The 18,935-nt window shown below is 46.7% G+C and overlaps 1 protein-coding gene across 3 annotated transcripts in view; it reads right to left on the bottom strand.

Annotated features, from left to right (window-relative positions):
• LOC146809428 (kinesin-like protein KIF18B) overlaps positions 1 to 18,935 on the bottom strand; it is a 332,980-nt gene that overhangs the window by 38,008 nt on the left and 276,037 nt on the right. For all 3 annotated transcript variants that reach the window (XM_085616276.1, XM_085616275.1, XM_085616274.1), the window contains exon 15: positions 18,755 to 18,849. In XM_085616276.1, coding sequence (XP_085472402.1) covers positions 18,755 to 18,849 — 95 coding nt within the window. The remainder of the gene's footprint in view (positions 1 to 18,754; positions 18,850 to 18,935) is intronic.

Below are 18,935 nucleotides of genomic sequence, written 5' to 3'. Positions count from 1 at the left end.
AAGAAACTTCCACCCTTCTCACCTCTGGTGTAGGCAACGATCGCTGCTAGGTGCACCCTTAGGGAGCTCGAGCAGAGGTTACTCTTTAGAAGGTGTGTGAGGTACCTCAGCACAGTTGAGTCTCTTGTCATTCTGTTTTGCAGGCCCTTTTTCCTGCACCACACCGTGAATCTCTTCCACTTTGCGCTGTAGCACTTTCTTGTAGTAGGTTTCCTTGCCTCCCGTAGCACTCGCATAGTGCTCTGAGGTAACCTTAGGTGTGCGAACTCTAGGTCTTCAGGAGCCATGCTGCTAGGTTGAGGGTCTCTGGCTCTGGGTGCAGGACCTCCCCGTTTTGCATTGAGAGCAGGTCTTTTCTCCTCTCGAACCTGTACGGATTGCCTTGCGCCATTTCTTGAATCTGTGAGAACCATGTCTGCCTCGCCCACTGTGGGGCCACCAGGATCAGAGTCATGTTGCTGGTTCTGCACTTGTCGAGCACTCTGTGCAACAGGGGTATCGGTGGAAAGGCGTAGGCAAATGTCCTCCACCAGCTGATCCATAGGGCATTTCCCTTGGATTGCTGATCTGGTTGCCTGGACGCGAAGCTTTGGCATTTTGCATTGTGGCGTGTTGCAAATAGGTCTATTGTGGGAGTCCCCCATCTCCGGAAGATTTTCTCAGTTTCCTGGCCATTGAGCTCCCACTCGTGCGATGCTGACGTCTGCCTGCTCAGCCAGTCTGCCTCCACATTGTCCTTCCCTGGTAGGTGAATTGCCAGTAGATCTATCTTGAGAGGTATGGCCCATCTCCAAATCTCCTGAGCTAGGGATGAGAGGGGAAACGACTGTGTCCCCCCCTTGTTTGTTGATGTAGAACATCGCCGTGGTGTTGTCTGTCTGTACCAACACCCTCTGGCCGCACAGGTGTCTCTGGAATGTCTTCAGGGCTAGCAGTATCGTTTTCAACTCGAGGTAGTTGATGTGGCGGACCGCGTCTGCTGGAGCCCATAGACCCCTCACTCTGAGGTTGTCCATGTGCGCTCCCCATCCCTTCTGCGATGCGTCCGTGGTAATGGTCACTGTTGGGCTTGGTGGTGTCAGGCTTCTCCCCGTTGTTATGTTGTCTCTGTTCCACCAAGTTATCTCCTCCTGCACTGCGTGCGTAACAACCACTAGATCCTCCCAACTTCCGTTTGCTTGTGACCATTGCTGTTGCAGCCATTCCTGGAATGGTCTCATGTGCAGGCGTACATTCGGCACCAGCTGGATACAGGACGCCATCATCCCCATCATCTTGCTCACCGCCCTCACTGTCAGAGCTCGCCCCTTCTGGTAGAGCTGCGTCTCCTTCAGTAGGGCATCTGTCCTCCTGTCGCTGGGCACTACTGTACTGTTGAGGGAGTTGATCTTTGCCCCCAGGAAAATCTTTACCTGTTCCGGTTCCAGCGATGATTTTCCCCAGTGGATGGAAAATCCCAGATTTGTGAGGGTGTCTGTTACGCGTTTTGCGTGCCTCTCGCACTTCTCGCGTGAGTTTGCCTTGACCAGCCAGTCGTCCAAGTATGGGTATACGTGTATGCCCTGCTTTCGTAGGTGTGCCGCTACCGCCGACAGGCATTTTGTAAAGACCCTTGGCGCTGATTTTAATCCGAAGGCCAGGGTTGTGAACTGGTAGTGTTCCTGTTCGATGTTGAATCTTAGAAGGCCCTTGTGCCTTCTGTTTATTGGGATGTGAAGGTAGGCATCCTTGAGGTCCACGGTGACCATGAAGTCCCCTTCTCTTATCTGTGGCAGTACCTCCTGCAGTGAAGTCATTTTGAACCTTTGCGTTCTTATGAACTTGTTTAGGTAACGGAGGTCCAGTATGGGTCTGAGGTCTCCGTCTACCTTCGGAACCACGAAGTAGTTTGAGTAGACCCCTTTGTTGCGTTCCCCGAACGGCACTGCCTCTATGGCTCCCTTTTGTAGGAGTTTCCGCGTTTCTTCTCTGAGTATTGCCAGTTCTTGGGCCGATCTCTGTCTTCCCTTCGGTTTCCTGTTTGGGGGTCTTTTCTCCAAGTCTACGCAGTATCCGTACTGCACGATGTTCCGTATCCACTTGTCTGTGGTTATACGCCGCCACTCCTGAAGGTAGAACCTCAGCCTTCCGCCTACTGGTGACGTATGCTCGTAGGCTCTTGAATCTTCTCTTCCCCCTGATGACACTTTTTTGCGCCTCACCCTTGGGGACCTGACGAGGGTAGGCGTCTTCTTGCGTGCTGAGTCACTTCGAGGAGGGCTGATCGCCCCCTCTCCTCCTTTGGCCACGTCCGTTCCCTCTCCCGAGAAAGGACTGGCCCCGAGGTTGATATTGCCAGCTTTGCTTCTGCTGACTTTGTCCGTGACCTTCGCCCTGCTGACCTTGTTGGAACGCCTGGTGCGATGTCCCTTGTTGGCTTGCACCCCTACCGTAGGGTCTCCTCGAGGGATTACCTCGTCTCATTCCCCTCAGCTGTAGGGCCCCCATGGACCTCGCTGTCTCGTTTTCCTTCTTGAGCTGGGTGAGCTTTTCGTCCACCGTTGCTCCGAACAGTGTCTCTCCGTTGAAGGGGGTGCCAAGGATGTTGTTCTGCACTTCCGGTTTGAATCCCGAGATTCTTAGCCATGCATGCCTCCTCTCTGTGACCCCTATGGCCATGAGTCTTGCTGAAGTCTCTGCCCCATCCAACGCCGTCTTTATACAGGAGTTGGCGATGTTCTTGCCTTCATCTACCAGGTGAGAGGCTCTCTGGCGGTATTCTTCGGGGAGGTGCTTTACTAGCTCCCCCATCTCATCCCAGTGTTGGTATTGGTGTCTATTGAGGAGTGCATTCGAATTCGCCATGCGCCAGTGCATTGCGGCGTTCCTCTCGACCTTTCTGCCTGTGAGGTCGATCCTCCTGCTCTCTTTATCCGGAGGTGGGCCCGAAGTTGCTGGAACGTTGGCCCTTCTCCTGGCCGTGGAGGCTATGATGGAGTCTGCGGTGACGCTACCCTTGATGTAAGGTGGGTCCAGGGAGGAGTGCTTATATTTCTTCTCTGTCCTGGGCGTGATCGACCGGCAGGTGGCAGGCTCCTTGAAGGCTTCTCTCCCCTGGTTCATCACGCTTTGTAGCATGGGGAGGAACTGACTCCTAGTCTGGATGGGGAGCAGTGTTTCGACGAGAAAATCGGCTTTCGGCCTCTCCTCGTCGAGTTTGACGCCGAAGGCCAGTGCTGCGCTCTTCACCACCATATTGAATACCCCGATGTCGTCGGGTGGCGAAGGCCTCGAGGGGTACGTGTCCACGGGCTCCTCCGGGTTTTCGGTGTCGAGATCGTGCCATTCGACGTCGTTGCTGGTAGATGCCGCTGATTCGAAGAACGACTGTTGGTCTTCTTACTCGGCTTCTTCCTCATAATAGGGCTCCTCTTCTTCTTCGAGATCCCTTGTCAGCCCTTCGGCGTCGAACTCGTCTTCGACCTCGACGACGTCCGCCGATGAAACCGTTGGAATCTTGAATTCCTTCATCCTGGCGTCGAACTCCTTCTTCCTTTGAAGGATGTTCTCCATTTCGGCCTCGAGCCGCCTCTTCTTTTTCTCCATTTCGGAGATGCTTTCGGCGTCGACCGCGGGTCTTTTCGATGAAACTTGCGTCGACGTCGAACGTTCTTTCTGCGTCGATCGGCCCGTTTCATGGGATGATTTCGACGACCCTTGCCTTTCGGCGTCTTTCTGCACCAGGGAGTCCTTTTGTAAGGATCCGCTGGGCCTTTTGTCCGAAGTTCCCCCTTTGGACGTCGAAGTTTTCGGCGCCGGGGCTCCCTTCGTGGACCTTGACTCGGTTTTCCTCGAGTCACCCTCGTGTTTTCGAGGTGTTTTTTGATTTGCGCTCGACGATTCTCTTACCTCGTCTTCTTTTTTCTTGTCGGTCTCTACGACCGTGAAGTTTTCGGCTGTCTCGGCGACGTTGTCCTCGTCGTCCGTGTCGAGGCCCAGCTCGTAGAGTGTCGGGGGTTTCCCTTTGCCATCCATGTTGGCGTTGGGTCTTCTCTGCCTCTCTCTCACCCTGAGTGTCTTCGGAGCGAAGGCTGAGCAGGCGTTGCAGTCGATACTCTGGTGATCCACCGGTAGGCAGAGGTTGCAGACCGGATGCTGGTCTTTCTGCGCGAACTTGTGGTGGCAGTTTGGGCAGAACTTGAATGGCGTCTTGTCCATTTCGCTCAGGGTCTCTGAGCGTGCATTCTCCAAGGCTGTCGAAGAAAAAAGCTCGCTGGTCCTCTTTCTTCGCGCTCCTGATGAAATCTGTTCTATTCCTGATGTCTTCTCTTGATTCTATCGATGAAACTCGCTTTTCTTCCTTCTTCCTCCGAGTGAATTTCTGGAGCTTCCCGATGACGATCCAGACCCAACGGCGGAAAAAAGAATCTGAAGATGGCGCCCCAAAGGTGGGACTTCCGCAGGAAGCACGACGACGTCACGGGAGGTGCACCAAATGGTGGACGTCGACGCCCACCTGGGCTACAAAAAAAAAAAAAAAAAAAAAAAACCAAAGAAAAGACTACGAATCCGGACCCAACCACAAGATCGCGGAATAATGCACAGCATAGTGAATCCAGAAAGATTCACGCTGCAAAACTGAATTTAACATTAAAATAAATCCGTTGAAGGCTACATACCTGTTCATCCATTTTGCCCAAGCCCTCAAGGGTAGACTGGGTTGTCCATTACATTTTTCACTCTATTTTCAAAAAGGACTACACGATTGATCCTTTTTGCTGTAGGTCAATCTCCCTGACAGACTCAATGGTCAGGATACTGGAGCGGATTGTTCTGAATCAACTCACTTTGTGGGCATCAGAGAATCAGGCACCCTATGATATTCAATATGGGTTTAAACTAGGGCTAGGGACGATCAATTAATGTTTAAATCTCTATCTAAATATTAACAAGTCACCACGGTCAACAAAGAATCTTTACATGTAGCCTTTATGGACTTGAGCTTGGCATTTAATAGGGTTAATAGAGGCAAAATCTAATCCATTATGATCTCTCTAGCCGTCAATTCAAATATTGTATATTTTCAGTGAGATCTCCATAAAAATGTAATAGTGTAAGTAAGATATGGGCAAGGGGAGAGTGCCGAGCTTTGTTTAGAATAAATAGAGGTATTCGTACGGGGTGAATGCTCTCCTTTAAAAAGAATTTACTTCCTTTATTAACCAACTAGAACACACTTGGGTATAGGGCAGTTATGATGTGCCCGTTATTGGCCACCGCCTGATTTCTGCTCTGCTGTATGCAGAGGATAGTCTTAAATGACAGAACGGCATTAGGCCTTCAACGGTTATTACATTTATTTGTGGCTTTCATGGATTCCTTGCATTTAAGCACTTATTTTAAGAAATCTCATGTAATGGTGTTTGGCCCTAGAAACTTTAAATCTCGAACTTTTTTTTTTTTTTTTGAATGGAAATTTGTTTTTTGTTTTTTTTTTTTATTTCAAAAGTTTTTTATTGGTTGTTACAGCATAGACATATATAAAGCAAGTCCAGTAGTGTAATATGAGTCATAAATTTACGAATCAAACTTACTGTACGCTACAGTACATCATAGTAAATGACAGTACAAAAGTACAACAGTAGAGTACGCATAACATACTCACAACAATTCAGTAACAGACATTGTATTTCAACAGCATTTTACTCATTCATTAAGGACAAGTATTTACGGTGGCTAGGAGTGCAATGAAGGCAGTCGGGCAGCATGTGTTGGTGAGTCGTGGGCGGTGTGTGGGCCCATCTAAGGTGGCTTACGTGTCGTGAAGTAGTTATCAAGAGTCGACCATAGTTTTCTCGTGGCAGGTCGCCACGGTGTCTGAAGGAGTGTAATATTGTCTGCTCCACGTAAGCTAATTATCCAATTTAACCACCCTGCGTAGTTAGCCTTGCTGGTATCTTTCCAGTTGCTGAGGACTGTCTTAACTGCAGCCGAGAGGAGGAGGTCAAGTAATGCCCTATCATCTGCATCAAGGGATGGGTTCTGGGTGAAACCGAAAACTAGGTAAGGGAGCTCTTTCACCGGTGAGATGTGGAATAGCTTTGAGATCAAGTCGAATATATTCTCCCAGAAGTGCGCCACGCAGTCGCAGTCTAGGATGATGTGTGATAAGTCACCCTCCGCGCGTTTGCAATTCCAGCAAAAGGCATCTTGGGAGAGGTTGTGTGCAAATAATCGTGCAGGGGTCCAGAAGGCTTTGTGCAAGAGCCAGTATTTTGTCTGTGATAGTGTAGGGCTGATTTTGTGTCTCGTGCAGGATATCCATGCATTGGTCCAATCTGAGTCTGTGATTGGCCCAGATGAAAGGTTATTCCAGAATTGTGTGATTGGGGCAGTAAGGCCAGATTGTTGGGGACGGCTGAGTTTATAGAGAAAGGAAACCTGGTGTCCTAGTCTGTTTAGTCTGGCAAGGTATGGTGGGAGTGAGGGCGGTGTCGGGGAGAGTTTAAGTTTGGACAAAGCCGTTTTTACATTGAGGAAGTTATAGAATTCAATTGGTGCAAGATCGTATTTGATTTGTAGGTCTCTGAAGGGAATAGGGTATTCCCCCGCGTACAGCTGGTGTGGGAACAGTATGCCTTTTTTGATCCATGCCTCGTTGTGCATGGGCTTACCCTTGTACAAAATGTTACGGTTGTCCCAGAGGGATTCCCAACGTGAGCCCCGGATGTTGAATTCTAGGATTCTATCAAACTTTAGGAGGGCAGATTTTGTGTTATGAAATATCGATTTAGAATGGGTCAGTTGGTTCAGGTTGGATGAGAGGGCCGCGCTAGGGGAGATACCGTTAAGAATTTCCTCCTCAATTTCGAGCCATACTGGGGTGTAGTCAGGTGAGGGAGCGAGCCAGTGGGCTCCTTGTTTGGCTAGGAAAGCGATCTCATATCTCTTAAAGTCCGGTAAATTAACCCCTCCCGCGGATTTGTCTAAGCGAAGCTTTTTTATGCTGATTCTTGCTCTTTTCCCTTTCCATAGGAAATTAGAGATGGCCATGTCTAATTTGTGATAGAAGTCTGGTGTGAGGGTTAGTGGGAGCATAGATATGAGGTAATTAACCAGAGGTGAAATCATCATCTTGATGGTTTCCACCCTACCCCACCAAGTGATGAAACGGGGGGACCACCCCTCTAGTTGCGTCTTGATTTTATTTAAAGTGATTTTTTCATTTCGATGGAGGCTCTCCATGAGGGAGTAACCAAACTCGATACCTAGGTACTTCACAAACTCAGGTTGCCAGCATAGCCCTGAGACTCCCAGCACCTCTTTGGTGGTTAAAATATTGAGTGGTTTGACCTCAGATTTATCCCGGTTAAGTTTGTATCCTGAATGGGAAGAGTAACTGTCTATGGTGGACATTAGTGCAGAGATTGAAGATTCTGGTGATTCCGTTACAATCAGGATATCGTCCGCATAGGCGGCGAGTTTGACGCACTTATCCCCGAATTCCACCCCTTTGATGTTATCATTTTTTTTTATATGTGCAATTAGGGGCTCCATTGCCAAGAGGAAAAGTGAAGGGGAGAGGGGGCATCCCTGTCTAGTCCCTTGTTCTAAGGAAAAGGCGTCCGACAATGAACCATTTATAGCAATGCGTGCGGAAGGTGACCGGTATAGGGCCATAACCAAATCAGTGAAAGTTTCTCCCAGATTAAAGGCGGACATGCAGCTCTTGAGAAAATACCAGGAGACTCTGTCAAACGCCTTCTCTGCGTCGAGGGTAATGGCTACGGCCGGGGCTGCGAGCATTTTGGCTTTTTCAATGACGTGACAGAGGATCCTCGTATTATCGTTAGACATGCGCTGTTTCATGAAGCCTACTTGTGATGTGCTGATTAGCTTTGGAGGTTGTAGATTTAGACGTGTGGCGAGGATTTTAGCATAAATTTTGCAATCTAAGTTAATTAGGGAGATTGGCCTGTAATTTTTGGTTAGCAGAGGGTCTTTACCATCTTTAGGTATGACTATGATGGTAGCTTCACTCATGGAATTGGTAATACTTTTTGTTACACTAAAGGATTGGAATAGTTTTAGGAGAGTGGGGTTCAGGGAGTTTGTGAGTTCTTTATAGAAGCTGGCTGAGAACCCATCAGGACCCGGTGCTTTCTTACTTTTAAGCGTCTTAATGGACGCTGATATTTCCTGAAGGGTAATCGGAGAGTTCAGTGTGTCCTTATCAGTACCGTTTAGTTTAGGAAGACCCAGTGAGGATAGGTACCTGTCACATTTTTCCGAGTCAAAGTCTAGGTTGTTTTTGTACAAGTCTTGGTAGAATGATTTGAACGTATTAAGAATGAGATTCTGCTTTGTTTGGATGACATTGTCGCTATCTTTAACTGAGGCAATGTTGAATTGCTTATTTTTATGTTTTAGATATGATGCTAAGATCTTCCCAGCTTTGTTGCCCTCACATGTTCTTAGAGCCTTAAACTTATTGATCCAGACCCCTGCCCTTCTGCTGAGTATCGAGTTGTATTCATATTTGAGTTTGGTGAGGTCGTTTAAAATATTCGAGTTTTGGAGATCTGCTATATGGGCGGATTCCAGCTTTTTGATGTTGTCTTCCAGAGTGGATAGGTCTTTGTTTAGTTTTTTGTTAGTGTGAGCCCGGATGCCTATTATTACTCCTCTCAAAGTGGCTTTGAGTGCCTCCCAAACACTCGCTATGTCTGAGTCGGGGGTGTCATTATGTTTGAGGTAATCAAGGATGGCCTCTATTTTTCGTTTGTTTTCTGGCTCGGAGAATATTTCGTCATTGAATCTCCATCTTTTAGGGGGGAGAATGGAACTGGAACCCACTAGTTTGGTCTGAATGCTGGAGTGGTCGGAAATCAATTTAGGGGCAATACTGGTTTCTTCGATGAGGTGGGTGAAGGGGCTATTAATGAGGATATAATCTATCCTCGAGTAGGAATTATGAGGATGCGAGTAGAAAGTGTAATCACGGCCATCAGGGTGTTGGAGTCTCCATGAGTCGTGTAAGTTGAATCTGGAACATAGGCGTTGTAAACTAGTATGTGAGCGTGTGGGGTGGTAGGCGCAATTCGAATGTCGATCGGTGATTGGGTCAAGTGGCAGGTTGAAATCGCCCCCCACAATTAGTAGTTCTCCCTGGGGAATACAATCTAGGGTCGGGGCTAGTGAATCCCAAAACTCTGGATCGTCAGTATTGGGGCCATATATATTTAAGACATGGATCTGATCTTCGTTTCTCTGAAGGTGTGTCATGATGAAACGGCCGTTATCATCGTGAGTGTGTGAAACTACGGAGATGTTGGATTTCTTCGCTATAAGTGTGAGAACCCCCCTTTTTTTGCCAACTGCTGGGGAGCAAAGGTTGTGAGATATCCAATGTTGGTGTATAAAGACAGCGTCATCCTTTGATAGTTTAGTCTCCTGCAGGAGTAGAATGTCGCCCTTGGATTTTGCCAGATAATCTAGAACTTTTCTCCTCTTGACCGGATGGTTGAGACCTTTGACATTGAGGGAAACAATGTTAAGGCCCTCCGAGATGGATGTATTACGAGTCATTGGTTACTATGGTGTCGCTCTAGTTCTGGTGTATTGTTGTTGAAGAGTACGTTAAAGGGTGGTAGGTGTGTGATGAGTATGCATGAGTAAGCTGCGTAATTGGATCTGTTCTGTCTCGCGTGTAGCGCTGTTACAATGGTGACGTTAGAGCAGACGCATTTCGGGTTTGTAGTGAACATGGTACTGGAAGCTATTGCTGTGGATAGGCTAGTAGCACAAGAGATTAGGTCACTGCATGTGTGCTGCGAGGGCCCCCATGACATATCGGAAAGCAGTCCTTTTGGTGACATATAGTTGAGAAAGAGGATTAACCTCAAATAGAAAAAGCATGCTGAAGCAAACCAGATTTTTCCTCCCCCTTCCCCCCCCTTCCCCCTTCCCCCCTCCCCCCTCCCTCCTCCCTCCCACCCTCTGCTACCCTCCCCCCTCCCCCCTCCCTTCTCAACAGAACTTGGGAACTGCGACGGCATTGCCATCCATCTGCAGCGCAGGAAGGAGTTAGACTGATGGATGTAATAGGGAACAGGTAATTAACCATATTCGATAGCTGTAGGTAGTAAGCAGTATATAGTAGTGTTTGATACACTGATAGTTTTTGTAAACATAAAACTTAACCAACCAGTGAAGTTTAAGAACATATTCAAAAAGAGTAATGACCGTTTAGCCCCGCACACCGTGTGCATACATGCGTGTAAGACATGCGTAAACAAAAGGTATGCACAAATAGAAGACAAGATGACATGAGGGGAATTTCTGCAGATACATATATAGAAAGTCCCTGAGTAACAGCTGAGTCCCCGGTATGATCATGGTGTAGAGAGTGAAGGAACAGAGCATATGCTCCGATTTCGGATTAGAGAGCATCAAGCAAGATCCATTCTAAAACACTTGTTAAGGATATTAATAGAAGTACAGGTGACCACGGTATGAATACTGGGCGCTCTTACCTGACGGAGTCGATTCAAATCAAAGCATCAACAGAAACTGAAAACAGAAGAGACAGCAGAAAGTTCGGCTGCTCCGGGGTGAAAATTATTTCAACTAACTATTTATCATAGGAGATACTGAACAATGAGAACATTATGCACTTCAAATTAGAGGTTTGAAATTGTTCCGTTAGAGTCACCCATGACCAGAGCCCGAGTTTATATTTCCTTGCGAGTTGGTCTTCCGTTTGTTTGAAGAGCCATTGGACAAGTCCATGTTCTGCGGTGGAGAGTCACCGATGAATTGCGCCAGTGCATTGGGGTCCGTGAAGAATTTCGGTTTGCCCTGTATGGTGATCCTGAATTTCGCCGGGCCAACAAAGGAGTATTGAATGCCTTTTGATCTAAGTTTTTCTCTCAGGGCCAGGAATCCTTTCCGGACTTCGAGTGTGTCCTTTGAGTAGTCCTGGGTGAAAGTTATATTATGGCCTTCCCAGGAAATTTTGTGATTGCGTCTTGCGAATTGAAGTATAGCCTCCGTATGTTGGTACCTCAGTGGTTTGCATATCAGTGGACGCGGGCCTCTATATCCATGAGGGATGTAGCTAGGAACTCTGTGGGCTCTGTCGAGTTCAAACTCATGGTGGAAGGAAATCCCTGTTATCTTCGGAATCCAAGCTTCTAGAAAGTCCACGCAGGAATTCGCATCTTTCTCCGCATTCTCTGGGATTCCAAAAATGCGCACGTTGCCCCTTCTGTTCCTGTCCTCTAATTCCGCCACCTGGCGTCTAAGGTGGACCGTTGATCCCTGGAGTTGCTGTATGGAAGTGGATGCAATATTGGATTTGTCTTCTAAGTCACTAATTCTCTGTTCCGCTTCATCTATGCTTTTGTGTACAGAGCTCATGTCGGCTCTAATTGCAGTAAGTTCCAGCTGCATAGAGTCGGTGTTGGATTTGGTTGATTTTGCTAGGTCGTGTACCTCTGCCAGTTTTTTCAGGATTACCTCTAGGGTACTGTTGACGTCCGCCCTCGATTTAATAGGAGAGTCTGATAATGAGGGTTCCGGTTTTACCTTTTTGTTGTTCTTCTTCTCATCCCTGTCCGACATTTTGCAGGCGGGTCGTGTGTGGAGGACGCTATTGCGACGGCCCTCCAGTTTGCGAGAAAGGACAGGGTGGTCTGAAGGATGTCAAAGCGCTGGTCGAGTTAGGTCGTCCAACAGAGATCTCAATATTGTGATCTTAAGGTTCAGAGATCTAGCAGATGGTGTCGGTGCTGGCTAGTGTTCATGTGTCACGCTCTGCTTGTGGCTGTACTACCATTTGTGGCTGCAACTCCAAAAGATAATATGACATTAGATTATGCCACCTTGGGTCTGCAGGACTGATTGAGCAAACTTCCCATTTGTTAAAAGTGCACAGAGCACTATTATTGCATCTCTTTCCCGTTTTTCGCGCCGAAAAAAGGTGGAAGATTGATCAGAGTCGCCATCTTTGGGTCAGGCACCAGTGAAGGAAGGTTCTCACTATTTTCGGCTGTATCGCCACTGAAATTGCGCTCTCGCTACCAAGGGCACCCCTCAGGAAGGCGTAGGGCAGAGGCACCGTGTCATTTGGGCATTCCGCAGGGCTTTAGCAACTGTATTAGCGCTGTTGTTGCTTGTAAGGTAGCTGGCGGGCGGCCATCTTAGGGACAGGCAGGCGGACACACGGAGTTACTGGCAAGCTTGAACCACGCCGATAAGCTCACCAATTTTAAAAACTGTGAGCATACATTGTCCGGCGCCTCCCTCAAGGCTCACCTTCTCTCCGTGTGCGCGTCTCCTAGGTCCGCCGCTTCCCGCCAGGAGACGTGCAGGCTGACCGCGCTCCGCTCTGTGATCAGCGTCGTGGCAGCATGTCGATAAAAAGGTGCGCCCGGCCGATATCAAGAGCCGAGCTTCACACCGAGTGTTCCTTAGAGGTTCTAAAGTCCAGCTCCGCGGTGCATTCGGGTGAAGAGGTGTTTTTCTGCCCCCGAAAATCAATGGGATCGCTCTCCTGCACGGCAGAGAACAGGCTAGGCGGCCATCACCAACGCCGTCCAAGCCACGCCCCTAAATCTCGAACTTTTAAGGTGAATGACAATACTATTAGCAAGGTCAATTCGTACCCCTCCATAGGATTTTTTGATCCAGCTGTGTCCTGTATCTCTTTAATCCTCTAGATCAGGGTTCTCCAGTCAGTCCTGCAGGGACAGATGCATGCCAGATTTTAAGCATATACCCATTTAGATGAATGTCGGTATTTTTAAAATTTGGCATGGATCTGGCCTCGAGGACCGAATTTGGAGAACCCTGCTCTAGATCATGGACATTCACAAGATCGATCTCTTCCATCATGGATTTTGTATCCAGACTTGGTAACAGACCATTAGCACCAATCCTTAAGATTTACAAAGCAAAATGGGTGTCCGTTGCCTCCTATGGAAATGACATGCGGAGGGATGTTGATGTTTCTTCTCTCTAAGCTGTAGAAAATTTATTTTTAAACAGACTATTATTTCTTGCAAACTACAATGCTAGTTTTATAGCGAATGGAGATTCCGGTGTGGATTTTCTTACAGATATACTGAGAAGACACCCCTTGATACAGTGGATTTCGGTAGGACTTAAACCTGAAGCGGAATTGAATCGCATGGTATTCAGAGATTGTTTTGCTTTGAACAGATCTAATAGAATCCCTTGGTTCCTTTGTATTAATAGAATTTTCACATAATCAGCAGATTTTTGACAATCCAGAAAAGCTTGTGAAGGCAGAACTGGTGTGGTCAAAAAAAGCTTTTATTGACCTTTCCAGGTCTATGCAGGAAAGTTCTGAACTAGCTAAACCGTCTTTTAGATCTCACATTGTTATTAACTTCGCCCACCCTTCAAACTTATTTAGATCTAGGAATGCCCTCTCATTACTGTTTTTACTGACTAGATTTAGATTAAATTTGATCGATCATTTGCTATCAGTTCAAAAGGGCTGGCATAAGGATTCGCCCCAGAACCCTGTAGTTGTGATCTGATTTCAAAACAGGATACCTGGCATATTATAACGTTCTGTTGATACAAGATGATATATATAAGGAGTATACAAATTTACATGGACAGATACAATAAAATATGATTGTGAAGGGTTATGACCGAGAAAAAGCTGACTTGTTAGAGGACTATATTTTCAAGAGTCAAAATGTGATTTTTGAGGAATTGAACTGTAGAAATGAGCGGCCAGCTCAGATCTAACTGCGAAGGACAGTCCACAGGATTGGTCAGGGGGCCTAAGGAGGTTGTGAGTGTACAGAGTGAGGTGCGGACTGAAATGTGGTGTGTGAGTAGATGAGAGCTTGGAGGAATGTAAACTTGCTCCAGGTGCTTGGACCAGAGCAAGCCTGCATGAGACAGGTGAGTGTCTTGGATATTAAATAGCATTCTTGACGTAAATAAATGCACATTTTGAGGTGTATACCATGCTGCATTAGTCCAGTTGGCTCATCACTGTAATTAGTGATTGATGTTCTGAAAGGAAAAGTAAATATTTATAATATTAAGTAGCTGAAAACTGGCAGCTGTGCCTAAAGTAAAGTTGTTGTGAAGCTAAACTTTATCAAGTTTTCTCACGGAGGACAAGGACCGAGGAATCTGTTGAAGAGACGGTTAGGAAGAGAGGAATGTAAAGTTGGAGCAAAGAAAGTAAATTACCTCAGCGTTCAATGACATCAACATAATGGAACAAGGCAATGGATGGAATGCTTGAATTAATCTCAGCCACTGGCAATTGCTTGAGTTGCATTTCATTACATCCACCACTCTAGACAAAGGCCCACCTTACACAAGCCAGTACCGACCTTCTCCTGATGGGAACAGTCTGTCCAAACTGCCAGGCAAGGTCCCCTTCTACTTAGTCTCGTCGGTAAGGTATAGCTTGAGCCTTAGTGCACAGTAAGCATGGAAGGCATGTCTGGAATTACCCGTCGGCCTAGCTTGGCAGTTCGGGATGGACTGCTCATATTGGAGCAGAATCATATAGCTGGGTCTAAGATGAGGTGAGCTGGTAGGCACAAAAAAAAAAACTATGGACATGCGGGCCAGAGTAATTACCAGTGGCTAAGATTGACTCAAAGATCCCACCCATCTGTTTACTACAGGTCAATATAATGGAACCAGGGCATGTGAGGCAGTTGGAGAGTGGAAGGTTGATTTCTGTATCATCACTGCTGCGGTGATCAGAGGAACCAAAGCTTGCAGTGATGTGCCAAACAGAGCTGATGAAGAGGAAAATTCAAAGAAAGACCTTGGACAGATCCCTGTGCAAAACCAACTTATAAAGGGACTTATGGATAGAGTGGACTCTACCACAGTGTTGTGCACTCGCCATGCAAGATTTGTATGGTGATCAATTTTGTTTCAGCACTGGTACGATATCAAAATATTTGCAACATTTTGGGTAAGAGCTGGAGAGGAGTGTGAGATTGAAGAGAGAGGAAAGGAGAATTAGAACACTCCAGGAGAAATTGAATTATCCCAGTTTGTGCCACTCTTTTGAGTAGATGGTCTCTGCTGAGTTGTAACACAAGAACAATAAATACAGATGAACAGTGCATAGCTCTTGGAGGACTCCCATATATTAATATTTGATGTAAGAATATGAGCAAGGGATGTCCTCGAAGGAGGGGATCACTGAATGGGAAGTAGGAGAAAAAGTGACCTGTCAATAGAGAGATTTTCCTTTAAACAGGTCATGTGCTTTTACTGGAGGATTTTCTGTCTGACGTGGAAAAATAATCATATAATAATAATAATAATAATAAAACATTTATTGAGCGCATGGCTGCACAGCTGTGTATCCCCGCGCTGATTGCTGAAAAATCTCATCCGCGACAACAGGACGGGAAGGGGTCAGAATTATTGAGGGAAGAGGTGTGTTTTCAAGTTCGCTCTGAAAAGGGTTTCAGAGGGTTCCATTCTTAGATGAATCGGAAGAGCGTTCCAGAGTTTCACTCCTAGAAAACTGAAGGAGCGGCCCCCGATTTTAGCTTTTTGAACGCGGGGTAGTTTGAAAAGGGACATTCCTGAAGACCTCAGATGACGAGTAGGGCGATGGATGGTCATGAGGCTTCTTAGGTATGAGGGGCCCTTGTTGTGGGCTATCCTGTGAACATAGCAGAGGCTCTTGAATTTAATTCTTTCCCTTACGGGGAGCCAGTGCAATTTGGACAGTGCAGTCTTGGCCGAGATTCTTTTCGGAAGGCCTAGTACCACCCGGGCGGCTGCATTTTGTACACATTGCAGCTGGTGAAGAAGTTTTTGGTTAATGCCCAAAAGAAGGGCATTCCCATAATCCAGGTGCGGTGTGATAAGAGCATGTACAATGGTTTTCCTGGCTGTGATGGGTATAAGGTCAATGATTTTTCTAAGGATTCTTAGTGTTCCGATGCATTTGCCAATGATCTTGTGGACTTGGGATTTACCTGAAAGATCCGAGTCGATCATGATCCCGAGGTTCTTGACTTTCTCAACCGGTTGAGGACATTCGCCAAGCGATGTAGGCCACCATGCTTGAGACCAAAGGGAGGTGTTGTTCCCAATCACAAGCACCTCAGTTTTGTCACCATTTAGCCGGAGGCAATTACTGTCCATCCACCTAGCGACAGCAGTCATGCACTCCGAGAAGTTTGAGGCATACTTGTCAGTATCCGGAGTAAGCTTGAACATGAGCTGCGTATCATCGGCGTAGCTAACAATGCCCACGCCGAAGTTCTCTATGATTTGAGCCAGGGGTTCCATATAGATGTTAAACAAAGTAGGGCTCAAGCTAGAGCCCTGTGGAACCCCATAACTCACGGTCCGCGAGGATGATTTAAAAGGCGGGCAGTGAAGCTGGAAAGTTCTGTTGGAGAGAAAGGATTTAATCCACTCCAGTGCGCCGTCTTTTACTCCAATGTCAGAGAGTCGGGACAAGAGCGTGGCATGTAGCACCGTATCGAAAGCGGCGCTTAAGTCCAACATGACCAGCGCTGCAGTTTCACCCTCGTCCACCATCTTGCGGATAAATTCCGTGGAATACAAGACAGCAGTTTCCGTGGAGTATTTGGGTCTAAAGCCGGATTGGGTGGGATGGAGGATGTTTTCTTGCTCTAAATACGCCATGAGTTGGGAGTTCACTATTTTTTCTATTATTTTGGCGCAAAGAGGCAATAGAGATATTGGTCTGAGGTTTTGAAAGTGAGTAATAGGAGTGTTCGTTTTTTTTTTCAGGGGGATGACTTGGGCGTTTTTCCAAGCCTCAGGGACGTGACATTCTTTGAAGGATAGGGTGACGAGATGGCATATTTGATCCATGAGAGTACTGTCCATGATGTCTTTGCATTTGTCTAATGGACACACATCGTTTGGGGAGCCTGAGTGGATACTGTTGATTATGCTAGACAGTTTTGCTTTGTCCGGAGTGAAGAAATGGGTAAGAGTGGATTTATGAGGGCAGGGAGGTATCGTACCCAGAGTGGGGGGAGCGGAGAAAGTAGCGTGGATTTTGTCTACTTTGTTGACAAAGAAATCAGCAATTTCTTCACATAACTCATCAGAGTATGTGTCTTGCGTATCCAGGCTCGCTGTATCTGTTAGTTGTCTATAAATCTGAAACAGTTCTTTAGAGGGATTTATAGACTGTTCAATTCTATTTTGGTAAAAGAGACTTTTTTCCTTTCTTATAAGTCTCTGATAGGCCTTTAATTCACGTTTGTAGTTTTCCTTCAGTTCCGTGGAGTAGTTCTTTCTCCAATTTCTTTCAATCCCTTTGCACCGGGCTTTAGCTGCCTTTAATTTTTCTGAAAACCACGGTTCAGATTTTGTTCGCCTGGCTGGGGGTTTGCAAGTCCAGGGGGCGATTTTATCAAGTGCCTTACCCAACCAGAGTTCGTAAGAATTCCAGGTGTCTTGAAGGGATAGACCTTGGGGGGGGGGGGGGGTGAATTTTTAATTCGTCAGAGAGGCGTTCTGGGGTATAGTTTTTCCAATTTCGACGTTTGGCGTATACAGGTTTGTGGGCATTATCCTTAATCCTGGTCTTGGGTATATTGAACGTGATCATGTGGTGGTCTGACCATATTATAGGGACCGGAGGTTGTATATTAATGCCTTCCCAAGTCGCGAAAATGGGATCGAGGAGGTGGCCCTGTTTATGTGTGGGTGAGGTGGAAAGCAAAGTGATCCCCAGAGCGTGCAAAGCTGTCTTAAGGAGTTGAGCTTCCTTGGCAAGTAGATCTTCAAAATGGAGATTCAGGTCGCCTAGTATCATGAAGTTGTTATATTTGATAGCTAGTTGCGTCGCTATTTCAATTAGTTGGTTACAGAAAGGAGTAGCATTGCCAGGGGGCCGATAAATGAGAAGCCCAGTTATGGACATGTTAGGGGTCACTTTAATGGTGAAAATGCCGCATTCGCTATTAGTGATGCCTTTGTGAGTGAGGGTGCACTCCAGTTCTTTTTTGAAGATCATTGCAAGGCCACCACCGCGCTGTATCGGCCTGTCAATTCTCAGTAGGCTGTAGCTAAGAGGGACAGCCTCGAGTATGTCTGGAGATGAAGATTCTTCTAGCCAGGTTTCTGTTAGAAACAATATATCGAAGTCATTGTGAAGTAGAAGGTCGCGAAGTTCCAGTTTGTGTTTAACCATAGATCTGCAATTAAGTAGCATCAGGTTAAGACAGGTTACAGGGTTATTAGAGATGGAGGCATCATCAAGGCGAAAGTAGCATGAGTTGCATTGAGATGATAGTACGTTAGGGTCTATGGAGTGATGACATGATGAGGTGGGGGTCTTACCTATTTCAAATATCGCCTCGCGAGTGTAGCGGATTGACTTAGGAAAGAGCGCTCTCTCTTTCCTATAGCAGTTGAAACTAAAAAAGATCCAACTCTGGAGAAATTGGTCACTATCACAGTGTGGGGAATTTACAAGGTTAGAGAGAGGATGCGTAAATTTGTTTCTGGCTGCAAGCTGCCTGCTTGTTTTCACAGTCAGCCACCAGGGGCGGTTTCTATGTTTGTTCATTCTGGCTACTCAGCAGTTTATCTCGAATACCCTGTTACAAATGCAAGTGGTGTGGGAGACTGATGTTTGAGTGTTTGAATGAGGCATTGGGGTTGGTTGCTAGAATCAAAAGGAGGGTAGATTTTGTAGGGGGAGGAATGAATAAACATGCACTGACTGAGATGGTGCAGAGGCATCACTTACCTACTATGGTATTTGTTTTTTTCACTGTACTGCTGTGGAGTCTGGCGATGCGGCTCTGGCTATATTGACCACCGATGGACTTGGAGGTTGTTATGCTGTTTGAAGAAATGGACAAAGGGTTAGTGGAGATAACAGTGAACAGCAGCCAATATCCACTTCCAGGGCTATTCACCAACAAGAA

The sequence above is a fragment of the Triturus cristatus genome, chromosome 7, assembly GCF_964204655.1.
Source record: "Triturus cristatus chromosome 7, aTriCri1.1, whole genome shotgun sequence".
Classification (NCBI taxonomy): domain Eukaryota; kingdom Metazoa; phylum Chordata; class Amphibia; order Caudata; family Salamandridae; genus Triturus; species Triturus cristatus.
Note: the sequence above shows the minus strand (reverse complement) of the source record. Positions and strands in the feature narration are given on the sequence as shown.